Raw genomic sequence first — 16,353 nt, forward strand, 5'->3', positions numbered from 1 at the left:
TAGGCAAAATGTAGCTGCATGGATTTTTTTATTTATTTGTTTGTTTTTTGGCCTTTTACCTTCTTAGAAGATGAGATTTAGTAAGCTAGTTAACTCCAAGACCTTTTCTATCTAGAATGTATTTCTTTTACTTCAATAAATATTTTTGGAACCTAAAGTTCTGACTCTGCAATCTTGTGTCATCCTAAGGAATAGAAGCTTATTTCAGCTCATCACATGTAAATTTCTGCTGGTTATGAAGTTTGTTTCTGGTACTCTGCCATATTTATGGTGGAATCGCCCCAATTGAGCGTTATATTTGAGGCTTGTTTGTTTGTTTGTTTATCTATTTACTATATTTATATCCTGCCTTTCTCGACCCCGAAGGGCGGCTTACAGCGGAGGCAAAATTCAATGCCTTAAACAATTTAACAGTTAAATAAACATTCAGTTAAAAATCTAAATAAGGTTAAAAGCAATTAAAACATAAGCAATACCACTTACAGCTATAAAATCACATTATCCACAGAACATTCCAGTGATCGTTACACATAAATCCAAATCATCTATTGCACTGTATTAATTTCTGAAGGCTTGGTCACAAAGCCATGTTTTCACCTTTTTTTCTGAAAGTCAGAAGGGAAGGGGCTGATCTAATGTCGCTGGGGAAGGAGTTCCACAGACGAGGGGCCACTACTGAAAAGGCCCTGTCTCTCGTCCCCACCAACCGCGTCTGTGAAGGAGGCGGGACCAAGAGCAGGACCTCTCCAGATGATCTCAATCTCTGTGGTGGTTCATGGGAGGAGATACATTCGAACAGGTAAGCTGGGCCAAAACTGTTTAGGGCTTTATAGACCTAAGAGCTCAGATTCCCCAACAATAACAATAAAAGCAAGTATTGTAAGGAAAAGGAGGTAGTATTCTATTGCTGTTTAAAAGTCAAAATACAGAAAGTGTGGAATATAGAATGTTTCTGGTTTACATGAGAAACTGCCCAACCATTTGAGTCTATCTCTCCAAATTGGAGATCAAGAAACATGCTACTTTTTCATTAAATATGGATGCGGAAGCTATAACATGGTTAGCACAGGAAGCTCTTTTTACATAGCACAGCAAATTATTTGGAAGTAAAGAGGGAGAAAGAAACAAAAGAAGCAAAACTGGAACCTTCACCCATGCCTTCCAGCCTACTTGAGTATTTTATTCACAGCCCTGATCTCTCTCAGATCCAGAAAAAATGAACACATGCAAGGTTTGGTTTGCACATTTCTGTATTGAAGCCTACAAAATGTATCATCTGCAGCCTTTGCAGTAACACTAGCAGAGGATTAATCATCAGGTACACTAATCAAAGGGAATACAATTGTGGATGTGCACATACACAGGAGTGTGCTCCATTGCTTCAAACATATGCCAGACTTGCATTAACCCCTCTCTGGTCAATCTGTGCACTGTGCCAAGGCAGAGCAATGGATGAGGAAAAACTTCTTCCAAAGACATGCATCATACATACCAACTGGCCACAGAACAACACCCCCTTCGCCCCTCTGCATCTCTTCTAACACACCCCATAGCCGGACTACAGCAGAAAAATCCACCTGAGCAGTAATGAGCTGGGGAGGTTGCCCGGGCATTCATCCCAGCAGCAGCACACAGCTCTGTCAGGGGATCCCAGATGCGGGCCTGGCATCCACGGCTGCCAGGTGGGCTCCCTGGCTCTGCACAGCACAGAAAAAGTCTAACCCTAGGCTGTTTTTCTTCTGACATGCCTACAAGAGAACAGAAGGCAGCTGGGCTTTTGCAAGAAGCACTACCAGCTATGGGGGCTGAGGCAGCAGGAGCGGGGGAAGAGGATGCAGCCAAAACAAAACGGTTTCCTGCCTAGAATACCTTGCCAACAGTATACCAAAAAAGTGGGAGACAGTGTTCAACTGACAAGCCCTCGCTGGAAGGCATCTCTTTTCATACTGAGGGTATAAACCACAAGAATAATGTACTTAGAGTGACATCTCAGTTGTCGAAGTATCTGTCCTGGCTGCTCAGGTATCCCATTGGTCCAGGCTTGGTTGTTCACTTAGGATGCCAGTTACAGAGCAAGCACGGGGCTCTGGAGTTCAGACAGGCAAGGTGATTTCTGGGGAAGGGCCAGAGGTCAACATACCAGCCTCAAGGACATCCTGAGTGGACCCATGTCTTTTCCCTTTCATTGTTCCTTGACAGGCTCAGGTGATGCTTCAGGGTCAATGGGCAGCAGCCCTGCTGTTAAATGTTCCTCCTCAGAATCGGGGCTATCCAGCTGACTGTCTTCCAGGCTGACATCACTCCAATGAGGGACGGGTTCCAGGGAGCCCTGGCCAAGATGGCTTCCTCCATCAGAGCTTCAAGAGAGAAAAGCCATGTTCAGTTTAAGAGGAACTCAAACGAGAGAAAGAGAGAACATGAATTCTTACTCAAGATCTCTGGTTCATTCTGGGTTCCTTGGTTACAACAACAACAATAATCTATTTGTACCCCCAACATCTCCCTGAGGGGACTCAGGGTGGTTTCCAGCAAAAGTAACAAAATTGCAACATTCAATGCCAAAAACAGACAATAATAAATCATCAGGACTTGCAAACATATTGTTTTATAGTTACACTCCCAGGCAGCACTGTTAAGAAATTTGTACGAGGGTTGAATGGAAAGTAATACCTCCACCTTCGTACCTCCTCAACAGATGGAAGTATTGGTATGTGGCAGGTACTGGCTTGTTTAATAGACTCTCCTCTACCATTCCATTTTGGTGGGAAGCCTTCACAATGAACCACTGTGTTGTTAAAGTGTGAAGTATGGAATCCTGTGCGGACAGTTGGTCGATGCGACTTAAGCAACGTGCAGTCATTGAATTCTTGACAGCAGAAGGTGTCAGAGAATAGAAGCTGTTTATGGTGATTGTGTTGATATGAGTACTGTGTGTCGTTGGGCGAGTAAGTTTAAAGATGTTGAGGTGGGAACGTCTGACTTGCGAGACAAACAAAGAGTTGGACATCCTTTGATAGCAACCACCGAGTTTCCCAAGCAAAAGGTTGACAGATTGATTCAGGATTATCATCACATCACTCAGAGAGAAATTTCAAGTATAATTGGCATTTCACAAGAATGTGTGGGTCACATTATTGCTTTGCTTGGCTATTGGAAGATCTGTATACGATGGGTACCCAGGATGAGAGAACTGTGAGACGCTAATTGTGGAAACAGAGTGTCGACTTCTTCCGTGGCTTCAGAAAACTTGTTCATTATCGGTAGAAATGTATCTAATTGTCTGGTGATTATGTGGGAAAGTGAATAGTGGTAGTTAAAAAGCACATTCTAAGGATTATTTCTGTGTTTGATTTATTAAAATATTCCCATCCAAACCCAAGTAACGAAGGTGGATGCATTACTTTTCTTTCAACCCTCATAAATACAACCTTCCCTCTGTATCCATGGGTTCTGCATCCATGGATTCAACTAATAAGAGCTCAAAATTTACAAAGGATCACCACGGACTACCACCTCATTTGCTTCATAGGAAATCTGCTACGAGCTTTTTTGTTGAGTTCCAGGGCCAGAGAAGCAGATGGCGAAAGAATGGCCTGCCTTAGGGGAGCATGGTTGTGCCATCAATGTTCAACATTTACACAAATGACCAGCCACTGCCAGAAGGGACAGAGAGTGTCATCTATGCTGACAATCATGCCATCACCACTCAAGCAGGAAGCTCTAGGTGCTCTTACTGCCTATTACAGGGAATGCCAGCTGATTCCTGATCCATCTAAAACACAGACATGTGCTTTTCATCTTAAGAACAGACAAGCATCTGGAGCTCTGAGGATTACTTGGGAAGGAATCCCACTGCAGCATTGCAGTACATCCAAATTACCTTGAACCATTCTCTGACCTACAAGAAGCATTGCTTGAATATCAAACAAAAAGTGGGTGCTAGAAACAATATCATTTGAAAGCTGACTGGCACAACCTGGAGATCACAACCAGAAACAGTGAAGACATCTGCCCTTGCGCTATGCTACTCTGCTGCTGAGTATGCATGCCCAATGTGGAACACATCTCACCACGCTAAAACAGTGGATGTGGCTCTTAATGAGACATGCCACATTATCACAGGGTGTCTGCACCCTACACCACTGAAGAAATGACACTGCTTAGCCGGTATCGCACCACCTGACATCCGCTGGGAAGTAGCAGCCAATAGTGAAAGAATCAAGTCAGTGACATCCCCAGCCCATCCTCTGTTCGGATATCAGCCAGCATGCCATGCCTTAAATCAAGAAATAGTTCTCTAAAATCTACAGAGACAATTGCAGGAACACCTCAGCAAGCGAGAGTCCAAAAGTGGCAGGCTAAAACCCAGCATGGCTAATACCAAATGATAGACTCCCCCGTGGGCACACCAGAAGACTGGGCAACTTGGAAGGTGCTGAACAGGCTGAGCTCTGGCATCACGAGATGCAGAGCCAAACTTAAGAAATGGGGCTACAAAGTGGAGTCCACAACATGTGAGTGTGGAAAAGAGCAAACCACAGACCACCTATTACAATGCTGCCTAAGCCCTGCCACATGCACAGTGGAGGACCTTCTTATAGCAACACCAGAGGCACTCCAAGTGGCCAGCTTCTGGTCAAAAGGCATTTAATATAATGCCAAGTTTTTAAACTTTGTGGGGGGGGGGGGGGGAGGGTTGTTTGTTTTTAAAATAAATTACAACAGTACAATAAATAAATGAATAGCTCAAAAATATTTGGGAAAAAATTCCAAAAAGCAAACATACCAAGGCTTTCATGGCTGGAATCACTAGGTTCTTGTGGGTTTTTTCGGGCTATATGGCCATGTTCTAGAGGCATTTCTCCTGACGTTTCGCCTGCATCTATGGCAAGCATCCTCAGAGGTAGTGAAGATACCTACCTCTGAGGATGCTTGCCATAGATGCAGGCGAAACGTCAGGAGAAATGCCTCTAGAACATGGCCCTATAGCCCGAAAAAACCCACAAGAACCAAACATACCAAGCATTACGCTGATGCGAATGCACAACATGCTATAGCCTCCTGCCATTTCACCAATCCTCAGGCTCTCCCCAACATTAGTTTGAGTTGATTGCCATTTTAGAGAAGGGCTCGCCTAATGCCGAGGCTTTGGACTTCGGTTTCCAGAAGCCCCAATCAATTTGTTCTCAATGCTCAGGAATCTGGGAGTTGTAGTCCCCAAAAAACTGGAGGACCAGCATATGAGAACCACTGATCTAATGCAAAGTGTGGTAAAACCTTTCTGAATGCTCAATCAGTCACTGCAAAGCCTAAGCAGAGCTATGAATTCAGAAGGCAGTGAAGGGAGAAGATGGGAGAAAAGAAGAGAAAGCACAGCATTGACCATGAACTGGAAACGACTGCAGACTGGACTGAATGTACTCTGAAACCTATGCTTCACTGCCTTTCTCTCTAACCCAGAAAGCATGATATATATTCAGTGAAACTATACTTTTTCAAGTTATTTTTGTAAAAACTTTCAAGAACAGGAATTTATCTCACTTTCTTCTACTAAAAATAGCGGTTTTAGCACTGGCCACAAGACCTTGGAGGTGTCTACGGACAACGCCAGCTCTTCAGCTTAGAAATGAAGATGAGTACCAACCACCAGAATCGGACATGACTGGACTTAATGTCAGGGGGAAATCTTTACCTTTTTAGCAAAATTGCATTTTTCTAAGGTTATGGGGAAAGGATTGAGTCAGTTTGTAAAAGAGACTAGTATGGTGCTTAGTCACATGGTTTCTATAAGTATGCCCCCTGGTGGCACAGCGGGTTAAACTGCTGAGCTGCTGAACTTGCTGACCAAAAGGTTGACGGTTCGAATATGGGATGTGGGGTGAGCTCCCGCTGTTAGACCCAGCTTCTGATTCAAGTTTATTTGATGCTTAGACCATACATCTTTCACATATAAGCCAAATAAATAAATACATGAAAACCAGATTATTAAATACAATATAAAATACACTATTAAACTCCTATAAATAATTAAAATGCTACATATAACAATGGGAAGATGCACTCTTAAAATACTACATACTGCATGGATTAGCACCTGCATAACTAAAAACCAAAAGGTTGCAGGTTTGAATCCGGGGAGCGGTGTGAGCTCCCGCTGTTAGCCCCAGCTTCTGCCAACCTAGCAGTTCGAAAAGATACAAAATGTGAGAAGATCAATAGGTACCACTCCAGCAGGAAGGTAACAGCATTACATGCAGTCATGCTGGCCACAAGACCTTGGAGGTGTCTATGGACAATGCCAGCTCTTTGGCTTAGAAATGGAGATGAGCACCAACCTCCAGAGTCGGACACAACTAGACTTAATATCAGGGGAAAACCTTTACCTACTTTTACCTAATTAAAAACCAAGTAAAACCAAATAGATACAGCATTATTAAAACTATACAAACTGCCATTATTAGTTAAAAACATCCCCAACACTGTTGGGTTAAACCGCTGAGCTGCTGAACTTGCTGACCAAAAGGCTTGTGGTTTGAATCCAGGGAGTGGAGTGAGCTCCCTGCTAGCTCCAGCTTCTGCCAACCTAGCAGTTCAAAAACATGCAAATGTGATCATTGGGTACTGCTTCTGCTGGAAGGTAACGGGGCTCCATGCAGTCATGCTGGCCACATGACCTTGGAGGCATCTACGGACAACGCCAGCTCTTCGGCTTAGAAATGGAGATGAGCACCACCCAGAATCCTTTCCCAAGTACAGCCAACAGCCATGCACACTGGGGGATTCTAGCAGCTGTAGTTCAAAAAAGACCCTTTTCCAACCTTTAGAAAATAATGCATGTACTAGGAACTATAAGATGGCATCTGTCCTGTTCACCTGCTGCTGAAGTCCCCTCTGACCAGCAGAGCGGAGTGGCTGTCCTCCTCCTGCACCCAGCCACAGTTTGACATGGCGTAGCGGAGAATGGCGTCCGTAACACTCAGAGGGCCCCGACCTTGGACACAAGCTTCAATCTCTGGTATAGAGAGCTGGCTCTGGAGGAAGAGGTGTAGCTGGCTATCCGAAAGGAGTACAACATTCTGTAGCACCCTAGAAAAGAAAGCAGAGAATGAGAGATGGCAAAGACTAAACATGGGAGACACCACCAAGTACTTCCTGGAAAAATATTTGGCAGATCTCTATGTCCTTATCCTTGTTGGTTAACTCCCAAATGTAAGGCAGCTAGATATTTGTCCCCTTGTTTATGTCCTTCCATTGCCTTATGGCAGAAAAATCTGCCTTATGGCACAAAAGAGGGAAAATTCACAGTAGAATATCTAGAACAGCTGGTGCAGAAGATGTGTAAGGATGCAGCGTTTTCTTCCTCTTTTAAAAATCTTTTTGTCAACATCATTCCCTTTTCTCTCCTATCTCAAAGAGACACTCCACAGATATATAAACTCCAACAAACCTCACAATCTCTGAGCATGCCTGCCATAGATGTGGGTGAAATGTCAGGAGAGAATGCTTCTGGAACATGGCAATACAGCCCAGAAAACTCACAGCAACCCAGATATTAAGTAGTTACGCCAACCTACAGGCAGAGGCGGCCCTAGGTAATTTTCAATGGTAAGCAAACAGTATTTTGGCGCCCCCCCCCTCAACCAATCTCATATATATATATATATATATATATATATATATATATATATGGGCATGGACAAATTTTGGCCTTCCAGGTATTTTGGACTTTCTATTGGCTGTTTGGAATTGTGGGAGTTGAAGTCCAAAACACATGGAGGGCTGAAGTTGGACTATGCCATATATATATATATATATATATATATATATATATATATACACACACACACACACACACACACATACAAACACACACACACACACACACACACACACACACACAAGCTGTCCCCTGCCATGCGTAGCTGTGATCCAGTCTGGTGATCTTGAAAAGAAAGTAATGAGAAAGTTGGTTTCTAATATATGTAATTTCTTGATGCATGTGTGTAAACAGGATTCTTTGTGGGAAGTTTGGCCCAATTCTATTGTTGGGCCAATCTTCTTTGATTGTAAGTGAACTATAAATCCCAGTAACTAGAACTCCCAAATGTCAAGGTCTATTTTCCCAAACTCCATCTGTGTTCATATTTGGGCACATGGAGTATTTGTGTCAAGTTTGGACTAAATCCTTAATTGTTTGAGTCCACAGTGCACTCTGGGTGTAGGTGAACTACAACTCCAAAACTCAAGGTCAATGCCCACCAAACCCTTCCAGTATTTTCTGTTCACCGTGGGAGTTCTGTGTGCCATATTTGGTTCAATTCCATCATTGGTGGAGTTTCTGGTTGCTTCTGGAGTGAGAGAATCAGCTGTCTATGAAGACGTTGCCCAGGGGATGCCCAGATGTCTTGCAATCCTGTGAGGAGGCTTCTCTCATGTCCTTCTCTCACAACCTGGTGATCACAACCAGATACAGCGAAGACATCTGCCCTTGCGCTATGCTACTCTGCTGCTGAGTACGCATGCCCAGTGTGGAACACATCTCACCACACTAAAACAGTGGATGTGGCTCTTAATGAGACATGCCCTATACCACTGGAGAAATTACACTGTTTAGCCGGTATTGCACCACCTGACATCCGCCGAGAAGTAGCAGCCAATAGTGAAAGGACCATCTCCAGCTCATCCCCTGTTTCGGTATCAACCAGCATGCCAACGACTTAAATCAAGAAATAGTTTTCTAAGATCTACAGAGACACTCGCTGGAATATCCCAGCAAGCCAGAGTCCAAAAGTGGCAGGCTCAAACCCAGAACCTCAATCAATGGCTGATACCAAATGAGAGACTCCCTCCTGGACACACAAAAAACGGGGCGACTTGGAAGGCGCTGAACAGACTGCGCTCTGGCACCATGAGATGCAGAGCCAACCTTCAGAAATGGAGCCACAAAATGGAATCCACGACATGCGAGTGTGGAGAAGAGCAAACCACAGACCACCTGCTGCAATGCAACCTGAGCCCTGCCACATGCACAATGCAGGACCTTCTTGTAGTAACACCAGAGGCTCTACTGGTCAAAGGAAATTTAATCAACTACCAAGCTCGCAAACTTTGTGTTTTGTTTATTTGTTAAAACTGCAATACAATTGTTTGGTTGCTCCTGACACGATAAATAAATAAAAATCTCCCTGAAGGGACTCGGGGCAGCTGGTAAGTGGGACCAAGCCAGTAACTACAGAGTAAAACAGGTAAAAACACATTCAAAACATAACAATCAACAATCTAATTAAACAACAATTAAAAACAGTAGAATACCAAAACCTCATTAAAAGGATTCAGAGCAAAGCTCAATAACCAGAACCAGTGTTTTTTCAACATTAATCTATTTTAATCTGTCCCTTCCCTTCCTTTTGTCCTTCCTTTTTTATCTCTTTCTTATACTCATCTTTCCTCCTACTTCCTTCCTTCCCTCTCAATCGATTTATCCCTTCCTTGGGTTGTTGTAGGTTTTTTTGGGCAACATGGCCATGTTGTAGAGGCATTCTCTCCTGACGTTTCGCCTGCATCTATGGCAAACATCCTCAGAGGTAGTGAGTCCCTTGGGGAGATGGTAGCAGGATACCAGGTAGCAGAATGAGATCCGCCCCCTCCCTCCCTCCCTCCCTCCCTCCCTCTCGAGCTTTAGGAAGAAACGAAGGGAACTTGGCTGTGGCGTGGAAAGCGGTTCCATCCTGCATTTCCATGAGATCCTGACAGACCCCGCAGGGAGGCCATGGCACCCAGAACCTAGCGACAGGCATCCCAGGGTGACCTGCCCTTTGGAGGGGGGAAGGGAGGGGGCAGTCCGTGTCTGTTGACCCTCCCCCTCCCCTTCTTTCTCCTCGGGCCGAGCCGGGGTTCCTCCTCCTCATCCTCCTCTTTGGCAAATAAGTGCTCGTTCTCCCCATAAGGCCCCGCCGCTGCTCCCGTCTCTTCCATTCAAAATGGCAGCGGCTGCAAAGGGGGCAGGGACCACGTGGCATCACCCCCTCTTCCTCCCTCCCTGGGAAGCTGCGGGGACTCTGACTGGCTGGCTGGCACGCGGGGGCGGGATTAGCACCCGGGCGCCCCGCGGAGCTCATTTGCATGTTTAAAGGGGAAGCGGCTTTTTTTGTCCTCCTCCTTGCCCTTCCCCTCAGGCCCAGAAGCCGGCAACAGCGGCGAGGCCTCTCTCTCTCTCCCCCGCCCCCCCCCCCCAGTCCTCCGAACCCTTGCAGGCTCCCTCCTCCCCGCGTGGGCCCAGCTGGAGTTCAGCCATAAGAACAACAACCGGGGAGTTGTAGGTTTTCTGGAATGTCTGGAGGGGCATTTACAGAGGCGCCTCTGCGCCCCTGGGAAAAAAAAGTGTTCCGCAACGGCTTACTTGGCGTAATGGACGGGCCGCCCCTGCCTACAGGGTAAATATAGGTTTCTTCCTTTGCCTGGGGAAGTTTCCAGGAAGTTTTCCTCCATTCAGAGACCTCGCACTGCACACTATGGAAAGCAACGCCCAGAAAGAGGTCCTCCAGGATATTCTCGCAATGGACCATAGAACAACAATAATAATAATAATAATAATAATAATAATAATAATATTTCCCAAGACTTATCTTTAGGAGCACATTTTAAATCTGTCAGATTGGAAGATTTTCTACTAATTCCCTGATTTTAATATTGATTTGTAGAAAGCTTCTCTCTGCATATGCAACTTCTTAAATGGCTGACATACAGATTTTATTATTTCATGTATGTTTCTAGCTAGGGTTGTGATTTCTTTGTAAAGCAGGAAGCCAAGGTATAAATATGTATGTATATATGCATACATAAACAAAGTAGAACATAATAAGAAGAAATGCATTCTCAAGCCACTATAAGAAGCCATATCCAAACCCAATCTTTGGGGTGGCTTATCATGTCTGCTTTGAATGCCACATAAATAGAAAATTTTTCAAGCCCCCAAGAATGCTTTAAAGCCATACATTCAAGAAAGAAACAAGTTGGATCCGACTGTCTCCTTCCAGCACTGCGGCTTCTGCTGTCTCCCTGCGTGATCACAGTATGAATCATGCAGTATGAAGTCACTTACATAATGAATCGTTACGTAAGTAGCTTGCCACTAGAGAATCCTTAAGAGTCCATAGTTGGAGAACAAGTAGCCAAACCAAAACTGTTTGATCATCAGCTCTAGCCAGCCACAAGTGATGGCAAGGCATGATTTTATTTGGCTACTATATGTATTTTATTATGTAATTATTTGTTGTCTGCATTCTGTATTTTATTTTATTGTATTGTATCTTTGGGCTTGGCCTCATGTTAGCCACCCCGAGTCCCCTTTGGGGAGATGGTGGCAGGGTATAAATAAAGATTATTACTATTATTACTATTTTACTGACACAAAAGCACAGTATGTTACAACAAACGAGATATATATGCAGGATTTGATATCACAAAATCACAAGTTGAACCCTTCCCAAGCGTTTAGGACTGTGTGATGTATTATTATTATTATTATTATTATTATTATTATCACAATTCAAAGTGCTGGCTTTGGCCTATAAAGCCCTAAATGGCCCCGACAGAAATTACCTGTCCAAACGCATCTCCCTCTATGAACCATTGCAGAGAGTAAGATCCTCCGGGAGGCCCTGCTTTCCGTCCCGCCATTGTCACAGGCACGATTGGTGGGGACGAGAGACAGGGCCTTCTCGGTGATTGCTCCCCGGCTATAGAACTCCCTTCCTGGTGAGATCAGGTCGGCCTCCTCCCTCCTGTCCTTTAGAAGGATGGTAAAAACTTGGCTGTGGGACCAAACTTTCGGGATAGGGCAATAAAGCGGCAATAGGAAAGATGACCAGGCCAAATAGATTTGACGTGGATGACTAGGATGGTTTTAAATGGCGTATTTTAATTTTTTTATTTTTTTATTTTTATGTATGTATATAAGAAATTGTGTCCCGGCATTGAATGTTTGCCGTATATATGCTGTGCTCCACCCTGAGTCCCCTTCGGGGTGAGAAGGGCGGAATATAAATGTTTAAAATAAATAAATAATAATAATGGTCTAGAGGTATTCTCTCCTGACGTTTTGCCTGCATCTATGGCAAACATCCTGTTGACCTCACTACCTCTGAGGATGCTTGCCATAGATGCAGGAAAATGCCTCTAGACCATGGCCATATAGCCCGAAAAAACCTACAACAACCCAGTGATTCTGGCCATGAAAGCCTTCGACAATACAAATGATAATAATAATAATAATAATAATAATAATAATAATAATTATTATTATTATTATTATTATATTATAGCAAATACCATCCAACATCAAAGCACCACCAGTTCCCTAAGACTTGATTTTGAACAACTGTTGGAGGACAAGGGGCTGCATCAGCTTCCTAAAAGACCTTGAAGGGCCATAACACCAACTCAAAAATATTTTTTAATATTGACCCAAATGTTCCCAAACATTATTATTTTCCATCACAGCTTTTCCCCAGATTGGACTCAAAGTGGCTTATACTAATCAGCAAGATATGGAATCATAGAATCCTAGAATTGAAAGAGACCTTGTGGACCATCCAGTCCAACCCCCTGCCAAGGAGCATGAAAATCACATTCAAAGCACCCCCGACAGATGGCCATCCAGCCTCTGTTTAAAAGCCTCCAAAAAGGAGCCTCTGCCACACTGCTGAACAGCTCTCACAGTTAGGAAGTTCTTCCTAATGTTTTTGCTAAAAAGTTAACAACATGCAAAAGTTAAAATACAATTAAATAATTTAAACCAAATTAAAACACACATCATTAAAATGCACACGCCAGTACAATCATTGGCAATATACAGTGTGTTGTGTAAGTAGGGTTAACAATGGCCTCCATGGCTGATCTCAAAAGCACAGGCTGTTTCGTAAGGAGGAATGCAGCCCTTCAAATTGTTGCGGAAGATTCGTTACCCAAGATCATTTAGAGCACAATCAGGAAGGAAGAGAAAGGAGACGGCAACTGATTCCAGGCTTTTTAATTCTATCAAGTTTGATAGGGTGTCCAGAAAACAATATCTGACACAAGTTGGAAGTCAGATTTGCTCCAGTATTTATAGCATAAATTCACAGGTTTACACATGCGCATATGGGTCTTGACATTTACACAATCTAATCAATATCAATTTGTCCTCGAGGAACCGCGGCCAAGAACAATTGTTGGCAAGATACTATAATTTCCACTGCTCCCTTTTTCGTCAGCTGACCAGCCACGTTCCCAGACGAATTACGTAATCTTTAGAATGAATCATAACTTCATATATATCTCTTTATACATATGTCTTCATATATGTATCTTTAATTTATTCAAAGCAAGCATTTCCCTTATTAATTCTTCTATAATTACTTTCACAATACATTATTTTCCTCAGTTGATCATTTAAAAAGGTGTGTGAAATTACCTGCTATTTTCATCAACCAGACAGGAGGTGGCGCTACTACTACGTGACCTTTAGATGTTAGTTTTCGGATCAATAATATCGATTTAACTCATGAGCCAAGTTTCCTACCTCAGCCTTCAGCCTTTAGCCTTGGCTTCTTCAAATATTGACTTAAGATAGAGCCAGCCTGAAAGTTTTCTAAGTCATCTGTTAAATTTCTCTTCCACCAAAATCTCTGCTTCCCAGCCTCAAGAACGGACAGGTAAGCCTTACTGCTCATTATTTTCATTTTAAATTATAATTATTTTATTTTCCTCCTTATGGCCACCACAAAATGACTTGCAGCTAAGCCATGTAAGGCTTTTAAAATTATAACCAGCATTTTAATTGTGCTCATTGCTACACTGGAAGGTCTCCCAGGCCACTGAGATTTTTTTTAAAGGGCAATACAATGGCCTTAGTCCTCCAAACCATGGCAAAAATGTCCCCATGCCCCCTAGAAGTCATGGTACCCTGAGGGCCATTTGAGACTCGCAGACTTGAAGTTGCCCACCACTCATTTAGAAGAAGTCCTTCCATTACAAGGCAGACTGGCTAAGTCTGAACTGATCACCTTTCCACAAGTTCCATTAGTTTCCTGATAGAATTCTTCCAAAGTGAGATGGCCCCTAAGTCTCTTTACACACAGGAAGAAAGGATGGTCAAACCAAAAAGGAGGAAATGCAAATGAATCCAAACCCACTTCTACTGCTAACAGATATGGAAGTCCACCACCTTCCCCAACCACTGCACTACATGTTGATCTGAACATGGTCTCTATTGAGCTCGATTCCTCCCAACCCCGTTGCTAAATCTCAAGTCCAGTGTCAAAATCCAGCCTGAAAGGATGGAGAAGTTTCTCCATGCTGAAGATCCTCTACCATCCATCAGCTTTGATCCCCCCCCCCCCAAACTTTCTACTCACTTCTCCAGAAATTGTTGAAGCCCTTGTCGTCGTTTCTCAATGAATTCATCAGTGCTGCCTGCAAAGAACGTGGACTTCCCTGGAAGCTCTGGGACTGGCCTGGAAAACAGGATGAAAGGAGGAGAAGCTCAAAAAATGAAGACCACCAGCACTTGATGAGGAGGAGATGCCTCTAGCTTTCTAAGCATGCCTATGGCACTCAAAGATAGCCTCAAACTCCAACCCCTTTCAGCTCAATAGTGAAGCATGACGGAAGTAGCATTTTGTCAACATCTGAAAGGCCAACAGTTCCTCACCTTTACTATACTTCTTCCTTCAGCTCATGATGAGAAGCATATTTATTTATATATCATGTCAAAGGCAAACTGAGGGTATAGTTGCAATGCATTTAAAAACACAAATAAAGTTTAAAATTTGGCAATATACTAAATGTCCTTTGATCAGTTGCTGGCCACTCGGAGTGCCTCTGGTGTAGCTATAAGAAGGTCCTCCATTGTGCATGTGGCAGGGCTCAGGTTGCATTGTAGTAGGTGGTCTGGGGTTTGCCCTTCTCCACAATCTCATGTTGTGGACTCCTCTTTGTATCCCCATTTCAAGGTTGGCTCTGCATCTTGTGGTGCCAGAGTACAGTCTGTTTAGTGCCTTCCAAGTTGCTCAGTTTTCTGTGTGCCCAGGGGGAGTCTCTCATTTGGTATTAGCCATGGATTGAGGTGCTGGGTTTTAGCCTGCTACTTTTGGACTCTCGCTTGCTGAGGTGTTCCTGCTAGGGTCTCTGTAGATCTTAGAAAACTATTTCTTGAATTAAGGTGTGGGCATGCTGGCAGATATCCGAACAGAGGATGGGCCGGAGATGTCACTGCCTTGGTCCTTTTACAATTGGCTGCTACTTCCTAGCAGATGTCAGGTAGTGCAATACCGGCTAAGCAGTGTAATTTCTACAGTGGTGTTGGGCGTCTGGAGTCTCTAATTCAGTATCAGCCATGGCTTGAGGTTCTGGGTTTTAGCCTGCCACTTTTGGACTCTTGCTTGCTGAGATGTTCCTGCGAGTATAGAGCTTTGAGAAGCATTGAGCTTTTGGCAGCTATTTTTAAAATTATGGTATATTTCCTAATGCACAGCCACTAGCCAGTTTTGTAACTCTAATAAAAAAATTTCAAAACTCAAGGAAAGACCTCTTTCTAAAGATTTCTGTTCAATTGGATGCATCTCACATTCTGTCCCCACATAAGACATTAAGAGTTTCCAGTGGAGATAGCCCATGGTTCACTGGATTCAGACAATAACACTTAGCAAAGCATGTAAGTGAGATAAACGTTTTCCAAGAGCTCAGACCATTAGATCATGACAGTTCTCCTCACAGAAAGTCTGGGCTGCTACAAGTTAAACCTGTCAGAAGTTGGATTTATGGGAACGTTTTGCCAGTTCTAAGGCGCTAGATCAAGGTCACCGCTCAGTTACCCTGAAAGTATCCTTTCTAACTGAAGAAGCTAGGGATTGAATTGGAGGCCTTCTGTTTGTAAGGTGGATAACAGTCTCCTCCCAATTAGGCTAACAGGCTTCCCAACTCTGGTGCCCACAATATGTGTAAGACTGCAACTTCCATCACTCTCGGCTACTTCAATAAGAGTGATCTATAAAGCCTTAAAATAAACCTTACGCTGAAATGTATCGGTTAGTCTCATAGGTGCCATTAAGGCCTCTCTCCCCAAATCCTTTACTTTTGAAAATAAAGTTTTATGTACATTTAAGGGTAAAATTTGATTTCAGAATAGAAGTGGTGGGTGGGACCCCAAAATACTAGCCTATTTCAAGTTTACTGAAAGTATCTGAATTTTAGGAGATTTGTTGTCAAAGGCTTTCATGGCTTGAATCACTGGGTTGCTGTGAGTTTTCCAGGCTGTATGGCTGTGTTCCAGAAGCATTCTCTCCTGATGTTTCACCCACACCTATGGCAGGC

At 43.5% G+C, this 16,353-nt stretch overlaps 1 protein-coding gene across 1 annotated transcript in view; it reads right to left on the reverse strand.

Moving 5' to 3' along the window:
• Positions 1-1,232: 1,232 nt before the first annotated feature.
• The window catches only part of SNX11 (sorting nexin 11), a 44,729-nt gene continuing 29,608 nt past the window's right edge, over positions 1,233-16,353 (reverse strand). The window contains exons 5-7 of the mRNA XM_060780877.2: positions 14,397-14,495; positions 6,874-7,086; positions 1,233-2,357 (exon numbers count right to left, since the gene is read on the reverse strand). Coding sequence (XP_060636860.2) covers positions 2,183-2,357; positions 6,874-7,086; positions 14,397-14,495 — 487 coding nt within the window. The 3' untranslated portion in view covers positions 1,233-2,182. The remainder of the gene's footprint in view (positions 2,358-6,873; positions 7,087-14,396; positions 14,496-16,353) is intronic.

Source organism: Anolis sagrei, chromosome 6 (assembly GCF_037176765.1).
Source record: "Anolis sagrei isolate rAnoSag1 chromosome 6, rAnoSag1.mat, whole genome shotgun sequence".
In the NCBI taxonomy this organism is placed as follows: Eukaryota; Metazoa; Chordata; class Lepidosauria; order Squamata; family Dactyloidae; genus Anolis; species Anolis sagrei.